The sequence below is a fragment of the Eulemur rufifrons genome, chromosome 30 (assembly GCF_041146395.1).
Source record: "Eulemur rufifrons isolate Redbay chromosome 30, OSU_ERuf_1, whole genome shotgun sequence".
Taxonomy (NCBI): Eukaryota; Metazoa; Chordata; class Mammalia; order Primates; family Lemuridae; genus Eulemur; species Eulemur rufifrons.
The window spans coordinates 137786565-137810124 of record NC_091012.1 but is presented as its reverse complement, the minus strand read 5'-3'; the positions used below and the strand labels follow the sequence as shown (position 1 = coordinate 137810124).

The 23560-nt window shown below is 49.6% G+C and overlaps 1 protein-coding gene across 2 annotated transcripts in view; it reads left to right on the top strand.

Moving 5' to 3' along the window:
• SHROOM2 (shroom family member 2) overlaps window positions 1-23560 on the top strand; it is a 137514-nt gene that overhangs the window by 74958 nt on the left and 38996 nt on the right. For both annotated transcript variants that reach the window (XM_069464520.1, XM_069464519.1), the window contains exons 3-5: window positions 7691-7819; window positions 11342-13772; window positions 15040-15137. In XM_069464520.1, the coding sequence (XP_069320621.1) occupies window positions 7691-7819; window positions 11342-13772; window positions 15040-15137 (2658 nt within the window). The remainder of the gene's footprint in view (window positions 1-7690; window positions 7820-11341; window positions 13773-15039; window positions 15138-23560) is intronic.

Here is a 23560-nt window from a genome sequence, read left to right as displayed (position 1 = left end):
GCTGTACCATAGTTCTCTAAATGTTTAAAGGATCTGTAAGATGTTTGCGGTAAAATTACAGGTTTCCTTTGGAGAAATGTTATTTAATGGAAATAGCATTTGACTATTGCCACATTCAGTTAACCGACAGTGGTAGTGCCCATGGTTTGCATTCAGAGGAATATCTTGGTTTTCTTACTAAATTTCATGGACCTGGGCTTGTCCTGATTTTGCTGCAGACTTCCGTCGCTTTTCATGGGGAGGGTTCGATGTTTCTTGCCGGGACTCCGAAGTCCCTTTCTTTGGTTACTTTCCCTAAAGTTCATATCTTCTGTGTATATCCCTGTTCCTCATTCCGTTTTCCAGGTGAAATACCCTCTCAACTTTTAGTACCGTTTAACTTGAGGACACTGTGAGCAACCATGGGCTCCAGGAGGGGAACTTGAGGACAAATTCAGTGGAAATGCAGTTAATTATGGGCTCTGTAGTGGGCGGAATTCCAGAAAGGGCTAGGTGGGTGAGATTGTTTCTGGAGATCTCATTCCTTTTCCTTCACGTCTGTCTACATGGATGGAACTCTTTCTACATAGCATTTAGATGACAGCAGTCTCAGTCTCTTGTTGCTTTCTTTTGGTAAGGCTTTTGCCTTGTTTATGCAGAGACGTTAACTCAGTGTGTCAGTGAAATTTTTTGTCTTCATTCTTAGATAAGACTCCTCAGCCCTGTTGTTAGTCCTTAGGGGTGTACACTATAATTAGTTGTGTGAATGACTGCCCATTTGAACATCCTGAGTTTCTTTGCTATCACATCCATTCTGTTGCAGTGTCGCCAGGAGTTGTGCTGGTGCCTTTAAAACGTGAACGAAACGAGGCACTAGACAGTCGGGGGATGTGTGTTGTTGAGCACAGGTGGTTTGGACGCTGGGAGAGGTCTTTTTATTCTTTCCAACAGTAATAGGTTTATAGAAATGAGGATTATAAACGTTAACAGAAAAAGACCAAGTCATTTGGGTCTGCTCCCATTCTTTGTTCTTGCCCGTGTCTGTTTGGCGACATTCCTCTGCCGACTCTGCCGAAGTAGCCAGGAGGAACGCCAGGGGCTGACGCCGGAAGCCGGGCCATGCTTGCTTTGTTCGGGGACAGATGGGAAACTGGGCCTGGTGGCCGGCAGCTCTCGTGCCTCCATCTGACACGAATGCCGCTTCTTGGCCCTGGCATTTGCTTAAAATTTGGCTTTGATGTCTTGTATCAGTTTCAGCTACTTAGGTCACTTGGGAATTTTTATCTTGCCTTAATTCACTTCATGTATAAAGGCAGGAACTACTTGACTCTTATCTTCTAGGACTATAGATTTTATCAGGCATGATGTCACCATCCACGGTGCGGCATTGTCCACGCCGCCACCCGGGAAAAGAATGCTCTGTAGTCTTGCCACATTTCCGTTAGGGAGTCGAGTTTCTTCTTATAGTAGACACACACAGTTATCATTTACAGAGTGCTCTGACGTGTCTTTTATACACGCAGTTAATGTATGTTAGAGGCATTCCAGCCAGGTGGTTAAGGTCATCCCAGTAGGACCTGCCTTTCTGGAGCGCGCAGCTGGGCTCTGACAGGTGGTGACTCAGAGAGAGGCAAGCAGGGCTGGAAGCCAACCCCAGGAAGGTCTTTCCTGAGGACAGGGCAGTGGAGCTGTCCTTTGAAGCCGAGCCACACTTGAGATGGAGACGTAAACCTATGTCGGCTGTACCGGGAACTAGAGCTGGAAGTCCTATAGACGGTGGCAGAGGGGAGGGGCTGCAGCCAAAAGGGAGGCTTGGGAGAGGGTGGGGGAGAGGTGGGGTAGGGCTGCGCAGAGCTGCTCAGGTTGTGCACACACACTTGGCGCACACAGGTCTGGGGCGGCCCAGAGGTTGCTGTATGTACCAAGTCCCCAAGTGATACAGGTGCTGCTGCCCCAGGCATTGTGACCTGAGAAACCCCTGGGCTAGCCAGTGGAGAGCCTAGGAGCCACCACTTCCTTCTGTGGAGACTGGGAGCAGCTGATGGTTCTGGAGTGAGGGGGGAGATCTGGTCAGAGCTGTGTTGCGAGGACTGGCAGGAAACGGAAGGAATTGCAGGGTCATTTGATGTCTGGAAGGAGGTGCTTTTTGTTTTAAGGAGTCAGAAGAGTGTGGGCAGTGGCCAGGCAAATTCCTCTTTCCTCTACCCCAGGTGCTCCTGGAGCCTGTGCCCTCCGTGCCCCTCCCAGACTCTGAGGGCTGAGTCAGGAAGCTCAGGGTGTGTTTGGGACTTCCCAGCCTGGCCCCTTATCCGCAAGGCCTTTCCCACCTCTGGCTCTTTCAAACCCCGACTCTTCTTCACCCTAAGATGCCCCAAGACACCATTCTTTATTTTTCTACTTCCTGCAACCGGGCTCGAAGCCCTCCAGCCCCACACCTGTGCAACCCTCCCCATCATGACGTGGGCTCCCAGCTGGCCAGGGCCCCTCCCTCCCGGCCCCACCTCAGCTGGGCGGGGGGCAAAATGCACACTGTGTATTTGTCTTGGGAGGTGGTGCTTTTTTGCTTTCTTATAAAAGGTTAGGAAGGTAACCCAACACTGATGTTGATTTATTTATTTATTTTTTTGAGGTGAGGAAAGGAATTCTCTCCTTTGTGAATAACAAAGATTTCACTGGAGCAGTTCTTCTAATAATTTCTTTTAAAGATGAAACAGAATATTTGATCTCTAGATCTGTGATTCTTAATATTGAAGGATATCCTAGCATTTTTTTAATAGTTGTGATCTAAACCCTGTCCTTTCCAAAAAAAAAAAAAAAAAGACTACCTAGCACATAAAATTATTCTAAAAAGTTGAAGTAAATTTCAGTTAAGTTTGGTGCGTGATTTGTGGGAAAGGGTGTCAGGGGACCCCTCCATTAGAATGAATATTTTCATCTGGAGTACCGGAAGACCCTTGGTTAATATTGTCAATCAATACCATGTCGTTTTGGTTGTGGTATGAAAGGAATATTAAATGTAATCTAATTAAAGATGATGTTTTGGGAGAATGATAATGGCGTGGGAGAATGGTCACAAACAGATGTACCAGGAAAGAGAAGAAGGGTGCCCGCCAAGCCTGCAGGATGGAAGGAAATGCACAGAATCATATCTATTGTCCTGCTCATAGCACCCACACAGTGCTAGGGACCAGGTGGTTTAAAGCCACGTGTGTGCGTGTGTGCGTGCGTGCGTGTATGTATATCTTGTGCGGGAGGAAATACTGCAACCTTACTGAAAGGAGGATCTTCAATCACTTCCTGTCCACTTGGCGGTGGTTGCAGCTGAGCAGAGGGACCATAACTATGGGTGGGCTCCAGGTGGCGCCAGAGTGCTCTGTGCCCAGCTCCCTGGGACTGAGATCGAGCGAGTGGCTGCCGGGCAGGATCTCCCTCCTCATCCGCACAAACCCAGCTGTCCCAGAGGCGCTGACACACAGAAAACAGCCCGACCCTGGCTTGATTCCCAGACATGTTCATTAGGTACCAGGAAATTCAGAGAACTTGAAAAAAGCACACATATTTTAGGAAAGTTTCACTGTCCCCAGTAACCAGCGTTATCTTTATAGCGGGAGCATAATCCTTTTCACTGTGTGTCTTCCTTTGTTTCTTTTCAAAAACGGCCCTCCTTAGTATCATAACTGCTGACATTGCCTTCTTGAAATTGACACATGGATCTGTGTATTGTCTGTATAAAAAGGAGCTTCCGGGTTTGTTTTCCTTTATTCCTTGCCTGCTAGAGCATTGCCCATTATCTACAGACAGTTCTCACAGACGTGAGCCAGGTGACATGCGTGTTGTGAACGTGCGGACGTCTCACCTTCCCCAGCGTGGTTCCCGTCCTGCCTGTGATGACCCCCGCCGCAGCTGCCCTCACGCCTTCCCCTGTTGAGCCACCAGCCTCCGTGGCTTTGGAGCCCCCAGTTCTGACAGGCTCTCCTGTCTTTCTTTCCTCCTCCTCTGGCCTGCATTTTGACCTCTCTATGTGCGTTGGTGTCCCCCTGATGGACACATCCACAGGGTTGTCCCATAGCTATTGGAAATACACAGAATACATTTTTGTTTTTTTGTAATTGTGGTAAAATATACATAAAATTTACCATACTAACCATTATCAAGTGTTCTGTAGTGTTAAGTATAGTCCCATTATGCATCCAGTCTCTAGAACTCTTTTACTCTTGCGAAACTGAAACTGGGCATACTTTAAACAATAATGTCCCGTTCTCCCCTCCCCCAGCCCCTGACAACCAACGTTCTGCTTTCTGTGTCTATGATTTTTGATGACTCAGGCACTGCATATAAGTTCAGTCATATAGTATTTGCCCTTTCGTAACTGGCGAATGTCTCTTAACACAGTGTCCCCAAGGGTCATCCATGTTGTAGCATGTATCAGAGCTTCATTCCTTTTTGTGTTTGAGAAGTATTCCATTGTATAGATAGACCAGTGGTCCCCAACCTTTTTGGCGCCAGGGACTGGCTTCATGGAAGACAATTGGATGGCGGGGGCGGGGGGTGGTACAGAGCTCAGATGAGCAATGGGGAGCGGCTGTAAATACAGATGAAGCTTCACTTGCTCACCCGAAGACAAATTTTCTACCGACGGGGGGAGGGGGTGGGTGTGGGTGTGGGTGGAGTTCAGGCAATGATGCGTGGCCAGGTTCCTAACAGGCCACAGACTGGTACTGGGCCATGGCCCAGGGGTTGGGGACCATAGAGATAGACCACATTTTGTTCATCCAGCCTTCCATCCATGGAATGGTATACATTTTGGCCAAATGGCCAGCCCTTCAAGTCAATATTGGATGTAATCTGAATGTCATCATTATAGAATAAACTTCTAAGCTAAAAGAATAAATCTGAAATGGTAACATGAACCATTAATTAATATCACTAATTACTATTACAATTTTATTTTAAAACATAGTATTCAGGTTTTAACAGATGGCGTTTTGGTGTAGGAACAGGATTATTTAGCCCTCAGCTGCTGGGTTGCTTCTGTGGTCACAGTCTGATTTATTTACAACACTGAGTTTAATCGTTATTTTCGAGGAGGTCAGTGGAAGGAGGAGACTTGTTTTCTAGTTTTAGGGATTTTTTTTTTTTTGGCTAATAGGTTAATGTTACCACGGAGCTGCTCTCCCCTCTAATAGTAACTGACTAAGCTAAAGGTGCAGGTCCTTTTCAGGCTCCATTTGAGGAATAGGTCCCAGGGGATGATTCATTTGCTTTGCAATAGTTCTGTAAACTGAAACTTTGTGTCTTCAGGGAGGGAAGTGCTTCCTGGGTATCTTCAGAAGCAGATCAAGATTGGTACCCTCTATTCTGATGATCTCTGCTTCATGAAAAGTTGCCCCAGAATTCTTGGCATAAAATAGAATTTCCAGTGGTAAAATTGTATTAGCACAAAGCACTTGGCCCCCAGTGGAGATACCCAGAAGCATGCTGTGGTTATTTTCACATGAAGAAGCTGCCACAGAAGCTCTCCAAAAGGTGGTCATCTGCACTTTAGGGGAGGGTGGGGAGGGAGGCGGTGTAGACAGTTACTTGCTAGCAGGCACTCAGGCAGGCAGCAGTGTTCTCTCCGTGCAGGTTGGCTCAACACACCTCTAAGGGCAGCACTGCCTGGGGAACTTCCCGCAGTGCCAGGAATGGTCTGTATCTACGTCGTCCAGCACGCAGCCACTGGCCACATGTGGCTTGTCATGTGGCTAGCATGACTGAGGAACTGAACTCTGGATTTCATGTTGACCAGTTTAACCGCTGTGGCTAGTGATTACCAGATGGAACAGCAGAGCTCTAAGGGGATGAGTAACTTGGCTCCTAACCTAACCCGTGACTCAGGAGGGGCCACACCTAGGGTTGAAGCACATCTGTCTGGGGCCAAAGCCATGAATCCAGGCTGGGCACAGCAGGGACAATGACAGGGGCCTCTGCAGGGGTGTCTTGAACTGCTGGAGATATCCAGAGGTTTCATCCTTGGTTCTGGCTGTTGGCTGGAACCTCAGTGTCTTGTCATGTCCCCTCTGCAGGGGACACAGTGTACAAATGGCTTCTCTCCCTCCTGTGTCTGGCGCGTGGGCTGAGATGCCGCCACCACCGGGGTTGCTTGGGCTCCCTCACAACATGGCGTCTCAGGGTTGTTGGTCTCTTCATACTCTACCACACATACTTTGTGAGAACAAGATCTGTTCCTAATGTTTTTATATATGCTTGCTAATGGTAGTTTTTCTGGGAGAACTTTTATTCTACCCACGGAGAACTGCTGTCCCACTCATCCTAGCTACCAGCCCAGTTTTCTAGTGGCGGGTTTGAAATAGCGTGGCCACGAGTGTCAGGCATCTTCTTTTCCCAGCCTTCTCTCCCAACCCCTTTGCCTCCCGTTTCAGTCAGTCTAGTTTATTTCCTTCATTAATTAACTATAAAGGAATATGAAAGAAGTCGTGGACATCATAGCACAGAAAAAGCCAGCTGAAAATGAAATTCACGCTGCCAGAATCTTCCTTTCGAGGATTTTGAGAAATTCTATGAGGTACAGTCTGGGCTTTACAATTCCTGTCCTTCTGTGGTGTGATGCATTTGTCTGTTTTATGCTTTGTCTTTGGTTCATGGGAAACTATTATTATAAAGTCAACACCTTCCACATTTTGCCACCCATATACTTTTCCTTGTTGAAATGATCTGACTCATCAAAAGGTTTGTGTTACGAATGCTTTTTTGTTTTGTTTTGTAAAGATATTCTTTATTATTGGTCTTTAACATTTTGCCTGTTGGGAAAAATGTTTGATTTCCATAAAGTACCTAAAGAGACTCAGTGGAGCTCTTTCTCCGTTCTCAACTGCGCTGTCAACTTTCCAAAGTGAGGTCATTTCCGTCCCAAATTAGAGAAGAGACGAGTACAGCTCACTTCCTACTGTAAAGCGGGGAGAGGAGTGGGTCTGCACGCTTGGCGGCGTTCTCTTGGAGGCTCTGTTACCTCACTGACATCTGGAGGGATTCCAACTGGACACACCTGTTACACCTGGGCAGGTGTGGCCAGAACACTAATAAGCCCCACGTGGGGGGTGGGCTGCTGTGGCTCGGGAGCCCGGAAGCCACATCTCACGTTTAGAAGTCCTGTCTTGCAGGGAGTTGAGCCTGCTGCTCTGGGGCATCGTGATTCTCGGCGGGGGCCCCTGGTTGACTCCACAGGTGCACACTGAGAGGCTCAGGGGAGGATGCGTCTCCTGGTCTCAGGGAACTACCAGCCAGCTGTGGTTACCTGGTTACCTAGGTAAATAGATAAGCAGCCTGAACCCCGGGTGACCCGGGACTCATTGACCATTTCTCCAGCCAAGTCCCTTCTGCTCACTTATTTACTTATTTAGAATCAGTTTTATCTATATTTACACTTGTAAACTTTTAAGTTTCTAAATGATAATTGTACCTGTTTGTGGAGCAGTAAATTTTAAAGATTGCTGCTTCACACTTGGAGCCTGTGATTCCCGCTCTGCATTAGGGCAAACTGGCGCTGAACAAAAACCTAAAAAGAACGTGTGTGCGCAGTTTCAGCGGGCATCCCCCGAGTGCGAAGCTGCACACCTGCCCGCGTGGCCGTGGCCATCCGTCCCTGCGCTCCTGTCTTGGCAGGAGAACGTCCAGTGTGTGCTGTCCCTGAATCGCCTGCGTTCTTTTCCAGGAAGAATGAGCTGAGCTGGAGGCCTCACTCCTGGCACGCCACCAAGTTCTCTGACAGCCACGTCGAGCCGGCCTCCCTGTTCCCCTCTGCCAGCGGCTGCGCTTCCTGGCACGGCCGGCACCACGCGAGGTAGGCACTCGTTCCCCTCGAGGACCCCAGGTATGGTCAGCATTCTGCCGACACCCGGGCCTTGCGGCCCTGTCAGGAGAGCACATGTCTTGACGTCAGGATGATTTTCATGTTTCTGATGAGACAGGGCCATGGGCACACAATTATAGTTAGAACTCTCTAAATTTTTCTCTGAGCAGGCAAGTGTGTGACGCTAGAAAACGAAAAATAAAACGGCAAGACGGGACGAGCAGGTGTGCCCTCTGCTGTGTGGTGCTGAAGTGAGGAGAGCCTCTGACTTAGGTTTCGGGGCTGTGCCCTTGGGCGGCTGAGTGGACGCCAGGCAGTGGGGGTCTGAGCCAGTGGGGCTGCCATTTGCGGCACCCACATGCCCACAGCCACCACCACTACCCTTCTTTTGACAGTTTTATGTGTGGATTGGAAGGCAGAAGATACTTACTGGGCAGCAGGCGTGTTTCATGCAAGCTCCTTGGGTGCTTCTCATAAGTGTCTACACCCTGTCCTCCCCTCACTGGTCTCCTGCTAGAAGGATGGTGGTAACAGCAGATAGTGTGGTTTTGCAGTGTGTGCGTGCATGTGTATGTCCCCACATATATGAGCACACACGTGTGTCACTGTGTGCGAATGTGTGTCTGTATCTATGTATATGTACCTATATGTGCATGTGTGGGTATACATGTGTGTGTGTATGGGTGTGCATGTGTATCTGTGTGTATTTTTCTCTGTACTTGCGTGTGTGTGAGTATACGTGTGTGTGCCTACCTGTATATGTGCATGTGTATCTTCGTGTTTGCTTGTATGTGTATATGTGAGTGTGCCTGTATGTCACGTGCATATCTGTGTGTGTGTGCTGGAATATGTATGTGAGTGTGCAAGTATGAGTGTGCATGTGTTTATGTATATATGTATGTGTGTGTTTGGAGCTAACATAACCTCTCAAAATTAATTTTCTGGCTGTTAATAAATACGGGCCTGCTGCAGAATTGCAAAGGAAAGTACTTCCGTGACGTGGAGGAAATACTTCTCAAATACAGTATTACCTGTTTGGAGTGACAAGAGATGAGTAGAGTACTCTAGAGCCCAGAGTATTTTTGAAAAACCAAGATCTCAAGTGAGTAGTGAAGCTTAAGTGAGAAGTGGGCCTTTTGTTTCATTGCTGAAGTGACTTAGTGTAGTAGGCTCTCCCTTAAGCCCATTTGGCAGTCTCTTGATTAAAGACACACCCATCCTGCCCACATCTGCGTGGAAACAGCACTTACTGTTATTTATATCTGCTCAGACGTAGGATTTCGTGGAAGAGTCACCTCAGGAATGTTGTGGGGAGGGTGGCTGGGAACATGCCCCATGTTTGCCGACACCTGGTCTGTCCTCATGGAAAATGGTGTAAAAGAGGACTCAGCCAGTCCTTTCTCCTGGGTGCTCAGTTCATGTTTGTTCTCTCTCTCTCTCTCTCTTTCTCTCTCTCATTTTGATTGTGCCACAGCCTTTGTTCCCCTTGAAGTGTGAATGTCCCAGCTTGTTGAGCATTAAGGAAAGCACTTAACGCCTTGGATAAGTAGTGTCACTGTTGAGAGCTATCAGTCACACATACCATTACACCTCACAGCAGAAGAATTAATTTCTCAGCTAATCATTTATTCCTCCCTCTTAGACACCATCTTGGTTAGGAGCCTGTGTTGTTTGGTGTTCGTGTATAGCTCCCGCGACTGTGTATGGTGTAACTAGTCACCTGAACACGGCAGCATATGCTCTTGCTAATACATAAAGCCTGTCACTTATGCTCTTATACTTCACTATTTTGGTTTGGAAAGGAAATGTTACCCCCTGGGCTAGATAGGAAACATTTTTGGCTTTGTGGGCCAGACAGACTCTGCTGCAGTTACCCAGCTGTAGTGTTAGGTTTGTCTGTGCGGATATTCCCTGGTCTCTCCCGGGTCCCAGTGTCAAGAACGAGTATGGGTACTGAGTTGAGAGCCAATCACGGAGTGATCACAGACACAGAGCAATTTTATGCGAATGGTTTATCACGTAAAAGAAAGAATGAAAGGAAGGAAGGAAGCTACAAAGTGAAAATACTTCCCAGAGAGAGTGGAACGGGGCAGTCTCCAGGAGTGGAGAAGGACGCCAAAGGCTGAGCACAGGTGCCTTTTATAAGCTCACTAGCTCATCTGGCCTTTCTCCTGGCAGGATTGGTTGTCATTTCCTGCCTTTGGGGTGACTGACAGATTGTAGTCACATATTGACAAGAGGTTGGTTATGCTACAGTTTCCCTTTCTGCACATGCCTCTTCCCCAGAATTCTTCACAAGGCTCCACCCATGTTATGCTAATCAGATGGTAATGAGCTCTATGGGTCAGTTAAAGGTTACTAGGAGCTTTTTATTGTGTACGTTCCCACTAGGGAACAGTTCCTAGCTGCAGTTTGGTTCCTAGCTACAATTTGGTTCCTGTTCTCTGCCCTTAGCCACATCCTTGACACCTGTTTACCCTCTGTCAGACCCGACAGTAGGGTTGAGGGGAAACTTGCCCTTTCCCCCAAAAGTTCGATGAAAGATCAACTCACAATTAAGGCAAATTAATAAGAGAAAGGTTTATTTACCTTGCACATGGGGAGAATCACTGAATATCCCAATTAAGTTCAAATGTTTTTATACCTGTCTTTTTGGAGGGAAGGGAAAATGAGGAGTACAGGTAGTTCTGTTCAGGGGTGACATGGGGCTAGGGAGGACAAATGGATGGGGAGACAGATCAACTTGTAAATGATTCTCTTTGTAAATTAAATCATTCTGGGGGACAGGTGTTATATTTAAATAATTTGGACCAGGTCTGGTTGCATTGTTGATCATTTTTTTCCCCCTGCAATATACTGAGATAATAGGGGCAGGAAGGGAAGGGAAGTCCGTTGTTCTTTTTCAAGGGCCTGTTAATCTCCAAGGGTCTTAATTCAAAATACCAAGGAGTCATATTTTGGGGTGAAATTTCCTGAGCTCCTTCACAGCTCTGCTCGGAAGCAGCCACAGACCAAACATAAACAGATGGTCACAGTGTTCCCGTAAAACTTTATTTATGAACTTAAACTTGAATTTCGTATAACTTTAACAGGTCAAATCAGAGGAATATTACTCCTCTGAGTTCTTTTCCCCTGACTATTTAAAAATATAGAAACCATACTCAGCTCCTGGTCGTAGTTTGCTGACTCCTGCACTTAACTGTCAACTGAAGATAGAAGTGTTAATATAGGCACTGCCTTCTGACGGTATGGGATTTAGCCTTGAAAGGTATCTGTTTGGTTAAAAGGCATCAGCGGGGAGAACACAGTCTTTTCAGCCTGTGCTCAGAAAGTTTCTCCCTCTCTGCCATAGTTTAGATGTGCTGAGGTGAAATGTCAGACCCAGGGATCTTACCCCCGGGGGTTATCATTCGGAATCTTGACACTTCCACAAGGGCCAGCTGTGTTCAGATGCTGTTGTCCTGCAGTCCTGTCCTTTTGCTAAAGTGTGCCTTGTCCTTCTTGTTTTTGTAGTTCTTCCTCCCATGACCTGTCCAGTTCATGGGAGCAGACGAGCCTGCAGCGCACCTCTGGCCACTTCAGCTCCCTGGGGAGTGTGGACAGCCTGGACCACCCCTCCCACCCCTACCCCTCTGGCTGTCTCTCCACAGCCAAGTCCAACAGCAGCATCGACCATCTGGGTGGCCACGGCCAGCGCGACTCGGCCTACGGCTCCTTCTCCACCAGCTCCAGCACTCCCGACCACACCTTGTCCAAGTCCGACACCTCCTCTGTCGAGAACATCCTCTACAGCGTGGGCCTCTGGGACGCCTCCAGGCAGGGTGGCAGCCGGCAAGGCCAAGCTGCCAGTGACCCTCAGGGCCTGGAGGAGAGGCTTGGGGGCTTCCCCCCCAGGGCCCCCGGTGACAGCAGTAAAAGCCCCAGGCCAGAGGACAGTGCTGAGCCCAAACCGGCTTCTTCTGGGAGGGCCAATTTTGGGCCTGTCTGGTATGTTCCTGACAAGAGAAAAGCACCTTCCTCCCCGCCACCGCCCCCACCCCCTCTCCGCAGTGATAGCTTCGCTGCCATTAAGAGCCACGAGAAGGCCCAGGGCCCCCTGCTCTCAGAGGCGGCCACCACGAAGCACTTTACGGCCCTGGCCCGGGCTCAGCCCCAGAGCGATTGGAGAGCAGACCCCACCGACCGGCCCCGGAGGCTGGTGCGCCCCAGCAGCGGGAAGGGAGCCGGAGGCCCAGGCTACCTGCAGGAGGCCCGCCCGGACTTTGGCTGGCCCTCCTCTGAAGACAGGGCTCCCGGCAGGCTCCAGGCCTCTCTGTCCAGCACGGATGTGCGCTTCCTGCAGCCTCCCCACGGGGGCCAGCACCCGCGCCAGTACAGTGACGAGAGCCCCGGGGCTCCCGTGTCACCAAGGGAGCTGCCGGCCGTGGGCCTCGGGCTGGAGCCTCCCACCGCCCACTTCCAGGATGACAGCCCCCCTCAGGTGAGGTGGCTCAGTGCTGCTGACCAGAAGGCAGATGGCAGCGGGCAGGGCCCCCGTCACTGCGTGCCCACCAGGCAGCCCCTGCAGGCGGGCGCCAAGGCAGCACAGCCCCGAGGGGGATGCTGGCCTTCCGACGCGGGCCTGGGGGCCCTCCAGCGTCCTCCCTCTCAGCTGGTGGGCCAGAGCCCACGTCGTCACCTACCTCAGCATGAGGGCGTTCCGGATGCCCGTGAGACAGGACGGTGTTACCCACCAGACGCAGGGGCCGAGGGCTGCTCCACAGCGACCCAGGAGCCTCCCGGGACCAGCCACGCTAACAAAGCCGGCCAGCAGACAGCGGCAGATGGCTTCAAGTGGGAGGACGGAGAGAGCAGCAGGATCTCTCCCCAGAAGACACCCCTACTGCACTCGTTGACCCGGGAGGGGACGTGCCAGCCGGAGAACGGCCAGGGTGATGGCTTAGCAAAGCCGCCACCGTTTGACGCCCAGGTGGGCAGACCCACGCGGAGAAGCGACCGGTTTGCCACCACGCTGCGGAACGAGATACAGATGCGCAGGGCCAAGCTGCAGAAGAGCAAGAGCACGGCCACTCTGACTGGAGCCGGTGACGCGGAGGACGCCGAGGGTGGCTGGAGGGCCGAGTTGGGAGGGGCCGCCAGCACCCCCCCAGAAGGACCCTTCACTGGCACCTACAAGGACCACCTGAAGGAAGCCCAAGCCCGGGTCCTGAGGGCCACGTCTTTCAAGCGCCGTGACTTGGACCCCAACCCGGTTAACCAGTACCCGAGGTCACCAGAACACAGGACAGGGCACCATGGGGCCTCACCCTCCTTCCCTGGGGATCCGGACACTGTCCCCCCCTTCTGGGAAACGGGCCCGGCGAAGCCAGCCTCGCCTGGAGGCGGTGTGCCCCACATTCCCCGCATCGGAGGCCGGAAACGGTTCACGGCTGAGCAGAAGCTGAAGTCGTACTCGGAGCCAGAGAAAATCAATGAGGTCGGCCTCTCAGGGGGCTGCGGTCCTCGCCAGCTCCCCAGGACACCCGAGGACACCGTGGGCACTTTTGCCGACAGGTGGAAGTTTTTTGAGGAAACAAGCAAACCGCTTCCCCAGAGGCCGGGGCAGAGACCAGCGCTTCATGCGTTCCCCAGGGAGAAGCCGCGGACAGCGGGCCGCGGGTGTGAGGGCGCGGAGCCCCGGTCGCGCACCAGCTCGTTCGGGGAGAGCCGCGGTGGTCACAGAAAAGCAGAGAAGGCAGGGAAACTGGAACCGCCACAGAGACTCGGAACCTTCGCAGAGTATCAGGCCTCTTGGAAAGAACAGAGGAAACCTCTGGAAGCCAGGAGTTCCGGGCGGTATCACTCGGCAGATGACATTCTGGACGCGGGTCTGGACCAGCACGAGAGGCCAAGGTACATTCACGAAAGGTCCCGGTCGTCACCATCCACGGACCACTACAAACAGGTGAGCGTGGCGCCGCAGCAAGGGGCTAGCTGCCCCTGACTGCCATCTTCAGGCACAGAGGCACAGGACCCCCAAAATCAGGTGGCCCAGTGGGGGGTGCTCCTCCAGTCCGCCTGTTGGAGCATTTGTGCTCACCAGTTTTTCTAGTAAGGATTTGTGTGAGAGGTACTTGGGGAAGACGTGATACATTCACGGTGCATTAAATGTCATATTCCCCAAAACCTGCACCTTTCATTCCCAGCCTTGTGGTCATAATCTCCGGCTCCTGTCTTTCCCGCAGCTAGCCCGCCCCGACCTTCCTGCTGAGCAGAGAACTTGGAGGGGACTATAGAGAACAATGACAATCCCTCTGAAATGAAAATGGGTGCTTCATTTACAGGCTTAAGATAAAACTTGATGGCCCCTTTTCAAATACTGATGCCATTTAATATTTGTAGCATTGGGCTTTTTTTGGTATTCTGTTTTTTATTTGCAAGTATTTTTAAGAATTGCTCTCGGGCAAAATACATTTCAAATGCCTTAAACTGTTGCACTTTTTTTGGTGAGAGTTAATATCAAGCTTTCTAGAAAACTCCATATTCTCAGCCATACTTCAGAGTCGACAGTCAGTCTCTCCCCCCTTTCAGCTTCTTTTTGCTTATTACATCTGAGTTTGTATAGTTCAAAGAAAAAATGTCTGCAGTAACAGATGCGATTTGTTTTTGAAAGAACCAGTGGTAGATTTGACGTAAGATGCCTAATGTGTGCATGGGAAGAAAGCTGCCACTTTGCTCCGTGGCATCCTGGCCCTGAAACCTCACGCAGACACTGCGAGCATTTGTTTCTGCTGCTGGTCTGCCCTGGCTTGTGGATGATCCAGCGTGACCTCCAAGAATTCCACGCTTGCTGCATCAGGAGCAAAGAATCCCACACTCTGACAAGTTCTAGGACTCGAGGCTTCCCCGCGGTGATTTGTGACCAGCTGTGCTTTATTTCTTTTGGCCAGTTGTGCCACACAGTTTTACAGGCTTTACGTGGGAGTTCTGTTTCCTGCCCAGAGGAGAAGTGGATGGCGGCAGGGTCTTAGTTCAGTTGTTTCAATGAAATGCTTTGTGGAGCTGAACCGGCAAAGATCTCAGCCGGGTCCTGGTACGAGACAGCAGGTGGCGTCACTGATGTCGTGGTATAGGCGTGCAAGGCGAACCCACAAATGAGGGCTTTCATAATAACAGACGTCTTGAGAAAGGCAGCTTGGTGACTTGGTGTCTCGTTGTGTTGCCCCTCGCAGGAGCCTTCTGTCGAACCTCGAAGGCAGGCGGAGGGCGCCAGGGAGCATCGAGCACTGCCCTCCTCAGTGCAGGCCGAGGAGGGGCGATCCACTCCGAGGTGGGTACAATTTGGATTTGGGGTTACTCAAAAGGTGTCCTGGGGGCGGGCTTCTGTAGGGTGGGTGGATGCTTGGTTAATATGGCCAGACAGCTGGTGTTTGCCAAGCCCAAGCAGCTGCCGACCAGGCGTGATTTCCAGAGTCTCCAGTGCCCTGGGGTTTTGAGCAGAGCCGGTGCACCCGCAGCCCTGCCTGGAGAAGCACGCCAAGGGCGGAGACACCTTCTAACACCATAGTGGCATTTTTGGTTCTTAAAATGCTGCTGTGTCTTCCCCACAGTGAGACTGTTTATGGAGAAAAATGAGAAGTTCAGTTTAACCTACTTGAACTGAGTCTTTGTACGGGCACCTGGCTGAAGGGAAGCTTTAGCCACCTAGTGCGCAGTTGTGTGCTTGGCGCACGGTCTTGAAACTAGAGTTGCCTCCGAGGATTGTCAGTCAGAAAAGAACAAGGCAAGCCTTCCTAAATTGGACTTAGTTAATGAGTTTATTTTGAGGTTTAAAATAGATATGAACTCGGTCAACTCCCAGCGAGAGGCTGTGAGCATCTGCAAGCACTGCAGCAGCAGGGGCCTGCGGTGCTGCGTGCCGCAAGTCCCAAATGTGCGCTCTAGCTGTTTCGTTATGGTGCGGATGGGATTTGGATTAAATGCAAGGTGGGCAGGAGAAGAAAGTCTGTGTCTCTGCAGAAGATGTGTGATCTTATTTTGAAAGGGCTGGTGCAGGGGCTGGTGCAGGGGTGGGATTAAGTGCACAGGACAGGATTGCTGGGTGCAGATTGTTCTATTGCCTTGAGAATCTTGTGTGAGTGGCATGCCATTCAAATTAAACAGTGACCTCAAACTCAAGCTTCTTTTGCAGAAGTAACCAGTTTAAACATTTGCTTTCAACAGCCTGATGTAATGGGGTTTGATTTCACTTGGCTTTAAGCTGAGTGCTGTTAGCCTCATACAAGACTATCAAATATTTATGTGGCACTGAGGCGACAGGATTGATATTCTGTGTGTGCTTGTGTAGGAAGTCCCTGCAATTACTTAACAGTCTGCACGGCTAAAACAAAGAACCCATGGGTAAGAAAGGCCGATGCATAATCCACCCACAGAATTTAGCCGTGTCTGAGAAGCACAATTATAGCTTTATTACTATGGATTCCGAGTCAGTCACGTGCCGAGCACCAGCTGTGGTCTGTCTTCAAAGCCGGCTTCCAGGCTCTGCTGCCATCATGAGCCCAGTTGTGCAGTGTGTTGTGGGCCTGGCTCTCTCTGGGCTCTGCCATGCGGGACCTTGCTCTCCTCTGGCACTCTGCCTGGTGCCGCGAGCCTTTAGACTGTGCAGAGGGCACCCATGGGGGCCAGAGTGTAGCTCCTCTTCTGTGGGTAGGGAGGGGTTGCCATGAATAGCTCTCGCGTGCATGCCAAGTGTGTGTGTGTGTGTGTGTGTGCCCGTGCCCGAGTGAATGGCACTGTCAGTACTGAAAGGACAAGAGGAAGGGGGTGGGGCCGGTGCTCATTTATCACGGCTGTGTCTTCTAGCAGACTGCATAACCATGCTGAAGAAATTGGTTCCAGAAGCTCTCCGCTTTTGAGCTCCAAACCCGGCAATTTTCAGAATTGTTTGTGTGTTTTTAAGAGTGGGGAGGCTCAGGGAAATTGTAGAATTCAAATGTTGGAAAGTGGTTTTCAACTTTTTCCAGAGACAGTTTAGTTTCTGAAGGATCAGCAAGAAAGAATACACTTGAAAAATTAAATTTGAGAGTAGTAGAAATGAAAATTCTGGCAAAGGATTATCCTTTGCCCACCAAAACCAAAATCTGTAATGCAGAAGTTTAACAATACCCAGTGTTTTGCATAAGTTTAATGCAATGTAAACACGTCTGTGCAAATAATATAAATTACTGATGTGCTAATCAACACATGATAATGAAAAGTGTTTGCTGTTGTATTCTGTTTGGATAGCAGAAGAATGTTGGGATAGGAGTTGATTTTCATTTGTTCATTGTTCATGGAGATCAAATAGAGAGAAAATTTTTTGTGAAGTTCAAAATCTTGTGTTATGTATAAAGGCAAGTAGGGCAGAGGTTCTGCCCCCAAAGGACCTCACAGTGTAGGAAGAAAAGAAAGACACAAATACTTAGGATTGAAGTGATGACAAGGATTTATAATTTTTTTAAAAAGTTATGTGGTGTTTCAGAAGGTCAGAGGAGAGAAAGCCAGGTGACCTCTGGCTGGGTCACAGGCAAAACGGATGGTGTTTGAGCTAAAGTCAGCCTGGACCCGAGGGAGCAGATCCGGCAGTGTTCGCTTCTCTCCAGTGTTTCCCATCCTGAGCAGCCCACCTGCCCTGTGCCAGGTGCCTCACCCTTTGTCCCCGCAGCCTTCGGAGGCCTGCACCAGGTCCCCTGACTCACTCATAACCAGCAGGAGTCTGCCTCTTACAAATGCTCTCACCCACTGACGTGGGGTCCCTCGAATGGGTGAATCAGTGTCCTAGGGCTGCCATAAGAAACTACCACAGACTGGCAGCTCAGACAACAGAAATGTATTTCTCACAATTCTGGTGGCTGGAAGTCTAAGATCAAGGTTTCTCAGGGCTAGTTCCTCCTGGGGCCTCTCTCCTTGGCATGTAGACTCCGTCTTCTCCCTGTGTCCTCACCTGGTCGTCCCTTTGTGCGTGTCTGTGTCCTAGTCACCTCTTCTTATGAGGACTCCAGTCCTGTTGGATTAGGGCCTTCTCCAACAGCCTCATTTTACCTTAATTCTTTAAAGGCCCCGTCTCCAAGCAGAATCACATTTCAAGATACTGGGGGTTAGGGCTTCAACATACTAATTTTGTAGGGGCACAGTTCGGTTCATAACAATGGGGGAAATGTCCCTGCTTCTCCCTTCTCTCTTTACGCTAATTCTATCTGCTGTGTCAGCTCTGTCAAGAAGTGTCATGCCATCTTTGAGCTGATGAGGTTTGAGATTCACAACTGATATGGAAACCCTTAAAATGAAGGGAAGAGAGCAGTTGCCGCCATGTGGGCAGCACAGAAGAGGGGCATTTGGCAAAACCTGTCTGGGGGGGCTTTTTGGCAGGGTGTAACTGAAGCCATATAATTGCACATACCTTGTTCAGTAATTGGACTTTTAAGAGTTTAACTTCCAAGTGGATGCTCACTACCCCATGAATAGTGGCATGCTCTGCAGACTGGGACAGTGGTGGTGTACTCACATCATGGATGTATTTGCCACACCTTTCACCTGTCCTCACTGCCTGCTGGATCAGACTGATGGTTCCTGGAAGACCAGGATTTTACTTTTCATTTCTCCCTGTACCTGGCATAATTTGTATGCAAATTAGGTGCTCAGTAAGTGGTTGGTTGGATGGATGGACTGATGAATGGACAGATAAGTGGATGAGTGGACAGGTGGATGGATGGAGAGATGGGTGAGTAGGTGACTGAATGGATGGGTATGTGGATGGTTACATGTGTGCATGGATGGATGGATGGATATGTGGATGGTTACACGTGTGTGTGGATGGATGAATGGATGGTTGGATGGATGGATGGAAGGGTACATGGATGGCTGCATGGGTGTATGGATGGATGGATAGAGGGTTACATGGATAGTTGCATGGATGGAGGGATGGAAGGGTATGTGGATGGATGGAGAGTTGCATGGGTGTGTGGATGGATGGATGGATGGATGGTTGGATGGAAGGGTATGTAGATAGTTGCATGGGTGCATGGATGGATGGTTGGAAGAGTATGTGGTTGGTTGCATGGGTGTGTGGATGAATATGTGGATGGTTACGTGTGTGCATGGATGGATGGATGGATGGAAGGGTACACAGTTGCATGGGTATGTGGATGGATGGATAGAGGGATACAAGGATAGTTGCACAGCTGGAGGGATGGGAAGAGTACGTGGATGGATGGAGAGTTGCATGGGTGTGTGGATGTATGGGTGGTTGGATGGAAGGGTATGTGGATAGTTGCATGGGTGCATGGATAGATGGTTGGAAGGGTATGTGGTTGGTTGCATGGGTATGTGGATGGATGGATGGTTGGTTAGAAGGAAGGGTGGGAAGGTTGGTGGGTGAATGAATGGGCATATGGCTGGAAGGATGGGTGGGGGGACGCATAAATGGAGGGATTGGTGGCAAAATACATGGGTACCAGCCTAACTTTCTTTGAGTCAGTCCTTCTTGATCATGGTGGATAATCATTCCATATTGGGCTGGTCTGAGTTCAGTGATGTTTACAAGTAATTGATCACAACCAGTTACAGATTCCTTTGTTCCTTCTCTACTCCCACAGCTTCACTTGGTTGGCCTTTAAAAAAGAGAAATCACTGCATGTTGGTACAATTCTGCGTGCTGAAATCTTATTTGAAATTTTAGCTTACCCAGTAGTAAGTGAAATGGGCTTTACTTCTCTTTCTGCACTGGCATAGCATTTAGAATCAAGAAGACATAAATGTCTCAAAGTAAATTTTGTGGCATGGACTTGTTTTTCAGTGTTGGATGTAAGCCTTGTGAGGAAGCGAAGATGGACTGCATCTGATTGTTGCTCTTCAAGTTTGAGAGGCCTCACTGAGGATTGTGTTCTGGGCAGCTCCGGAGGCTGGAGCTGAAATGAGATCTGGGGGCGGCCCTCTGCGGCTGCGGGTGCTGGCAGCGTCCCCCTTCTCTGCCTCCTTCTAGCCATTTCCGCCCCCGCCTGCTGGAGCTGCTGCCAAGCGCCAACGGGCTGGCACTGGCCTTGGGCTGGTGTTTTGATGGGGCAAAGGGGTGGGGGTGAGTACATCCTAAATACAGTACCAGCCGCAAAATTGAATGCATGTGGCATAGAGCTCTTTACAGAAAAATTTGTTTTAACATAAAATTATAAACACGCTAAATGAAGCTGAGGATCGGCTTGCTGGATGTTTTCCCTGAGAGGTGACTGGGTGTACGGAGGTTAAGGTGACATTTAGAAGACAAGCTTCTGATGAGATTTCAGGATATAAGTCACAGAGATTTGTCATCCGGGCTTTCCCCCTCATTTGTTGCATTAGGGCTGACATTTGCCTTTCCTGGCCCTCAATTAGCTGAGGGGCAATTGCAGCTTTCCATTCTGAACTGCTCTGCTGGGTAATTACGAAGCCCGTGCTGGTGCTGGATCGGTCGGGGTAACATGGCGAGACTCAAGCTTGGAATTTTGTAGGGCAGAGCCCGGCATCCAGCACAGCCGTGTGCGAGTGTGGCGCAGTGCGCTGCGCGGCAGGGTGCTTTGTGTGCAGGAGTATGTGCAGATGTGACACCCATCCCACACTCAGCAGCAGCCGGGGGAAAGAGACTGCAGCATGGGTCTAGTGGGTTTGTTTTGATGTCTTAATTTGCAACTACGTTTTCCTCTTAAGTGCACGTGGATTTAGGAAACCTTGGGCAGGACAGGCAGCCACAGGTTGGTTTGTTGTTGGTGTGGTCTTGTGACTCCATGTTATTTAGAAGGAAGAATTTTAAGGTGGTAGTTTGAGGATTAGAGGATTTGTGAGTTACTCTGAATCACTTGCTTTTTTAAAAATGGTGTTGTCAACTTATTTATTTATCTTTAAATGGTAAAGCTCCATATAACATACAATTTGCTATTTCAACCTGTACAGTTCAGAGACAGTGCATTTACAAGATTGTGCAGCCATCACCATTATCTAGGTGCAGAACATTTTCATCATCCCCAAATGGAAACCCTGTACCCATATCGCAGTCGCTCCTGAAATATGTTGTTGCTTTGTTTCATTTTGTTTTGTGTTTCAAAGAGACGGGGTCTTGCTGTGTTCCCATGGCTGGAGTGCAGTGCTTGTTCACAGGCACGTTCAGGGCTTGTTGCAGCCTCGAACTCCTGGGCTCAGGTGATCCTCAGCCTTTCAAGCAGCTGGGACTATAGGCATGCGCCAGCAAAATACATTCATTTTTAATGTCTGACTTAAAAGCGTCCCACAGCCTCAGCGTCTTAAGTGGTTGTTCAATACGTGCAGTTAGTCTCAGAAATTGACATAACTCATCCATTTTCTGAAGGCCCACACATTTGAAATAAAAAAGGAAAACACTTTTGTCTGTGAGTCACCTCATTCTCAGTATAAATAGAAAATGCCCTGAAATCCTCCCAAGTGTTTTGTGTTTTTTAAACCTACACAAACCCAAGAATTCCTAGAGGAGGAGGTCAAGAGCCAGGAGCACGTGTTAAGACTGTATCTCACTGAGGCCCCACCGGGCACCTGCTTCTCTCCCATTTGTACCATGGGACACAGCACCAGCTCCGCCACCGTGAGAATGCAGAAGGAAGGAAGGTGAGGAGGAGGACTGGCACGTGGGTGGGACACAGCGGGGCCTGAGGAATATATCTACTTCAAGCTTTCTCACACGTAGCACTTGGAGCACATCCTTGGGAACATGCCTGTCTTCTTTTAAATTTCTGTGTCTTCATTTCCATGCTAAATCTTTTTTTTTGAGACAGGGTCTCACTCTGTCGCTCAGGCTAGAGTACAGTGGCATCTTCTTAGCTCACTGCAACTTCAAACTCCCAGGCTTAAGCAACCTTCCTGGCTCAGCCTCCCGAGTAGCTAGGACTATAGGCGCACATCACCATGCCCGGCTAATTTTTTGTAGAGATAGAGTCTCACTCTGTTGCCCGAGCTAATCTTGAACTCCTGGCCTCAGGTGATCCTCCTGCCTCAGCCTCTCAAAGTGCTGGGATTACAGGTGTGAACCACCTTACCTGGCCTCCATTGTAAATCTTAAAATTCCTATCAGTATATTCTGGATGGTGTACACGGCCACGACTGTGTGTGTGTGTGTGTGTGTGTGTCTGTGTGATAATCTCATTGTGCATGGTGACAACATAATTGACCCTGGTCAGGAGGAAAGAGTAAGTCCAGGGCCCCTGTGGAAGGAAGCAACGCTCTCCCTCAGTACAACAGACAAGATACCAGGGTGCTTGAGCTCTGTGTCCTATTAGGCCAAAGAAAAGTGATGGTTGAATGAGTTAACCTGGGAAGCCACGGTAGCTGGACCCAGTAGCTGGACCCAGAAGCGGCAGCTGAACCCAGAAGCGGCACCACAGTGCCTGGGGCCACAAGCTCTGCAGTTCGTTCTCAGCAAAGCCCCGATGACTAACATCGCCTTTAGAGTTTTGCTTGCATATAACTTGCAAATTTGTTTTGTGTTTTATAGGCTAAGAGCTATAAAAATAAGGAAACTGAAACAGATTACATATTTAGACATATTCAACAATATAATAAAAAAATCAAAGCTTGTATATTGTATGATTCCAGTTCTGTGAAATGTCCGGAAGAGGCAAATGCATAGAGTGAGGAAGCAGATTAGTGGCTGCCAGGGGCTGCGGGGAGGGAGAGACTGCTCACGGGCACGGGGTTTCTTTTTGAAGCAATAAAGGTGTTCTGGAATCAGATAGTCGTGATGGTTGCACAACTCTGAATATCCTAAAAACTACTGAACTGTACCTTTTCAAAGGGAAAATTTTACAGTATATGAATTTTATCTCAAAAAAAAAACCTCAGTCAACACTGGAAATCCACAAGAAAATGTTTTTGTTTTCATTTAAAATGGATCTGTCCACTAAAATGGGTGTAGCTCAGAAGTCGGCAGACTTTGTAGAAGATTGGATGGTCAGTATTCTTGGCTCTGTGGTCCGTAGTGTCCCTGTAGTGACCTCTCAGCTCTTGCCGTTGCAGCACAACAGCAGCCATTGTGTGACTTGGCCGCCCTCCCGATCAGGCCTGCTGAGGGGAGCCCGGCTGGACCTGAGCCCCCATTTGTCCCCTCAGCGAGGGGCAGCATCCACACTGTCCCCCCATATCTGGCAGCCATGGGGGCCCTTCCTTCTTCACGTTCTTTCCTGCCCCTCCCTAAAGCAGCAACCAAGATGAGCAAAATCCTTATGCTCTGGGGGTGTCGAGCATGTGGGTGTGAGCTGGCAGAACAGCCTGGCCGCCTTCCTGCAAGGCCATCTGTGTCTTTTGTGTGTCAGCCCTGCCTCCTGTTTATCAGGCACACATTATCGTTGGTTGTCAGGTGACCTCTCAGCTGAGTAGAACCACAGGTGGTCCCCCACAGATCGCACCTCTGCAGAAAAATTCTCCCTGCTGCCGTGCGATTCTATGTGCCAGTTCCCTGGCGGGCTCCTCTCCGCTCGGTGCTCCCTGTCTTCGCCTGGTGTGTAGGCACCAGAGTTCCCTCCTGGTGCTCCTCCTCCTCCTTAGCAAACCCACATACCCCTCAGGCTGCATCTCACAGCCTTCCTCGGGCTACTTCTGGAGTCATCTGTGAAGTTTGGGTCTCAGGGTTTGTGATACACACTCTCAGAGGGGCTCACCCAAATCGGTGTGTAGGATGGGGTAGAACCAGGAAGGCTGGGGGTCTGTGTGAGATGCACTTGG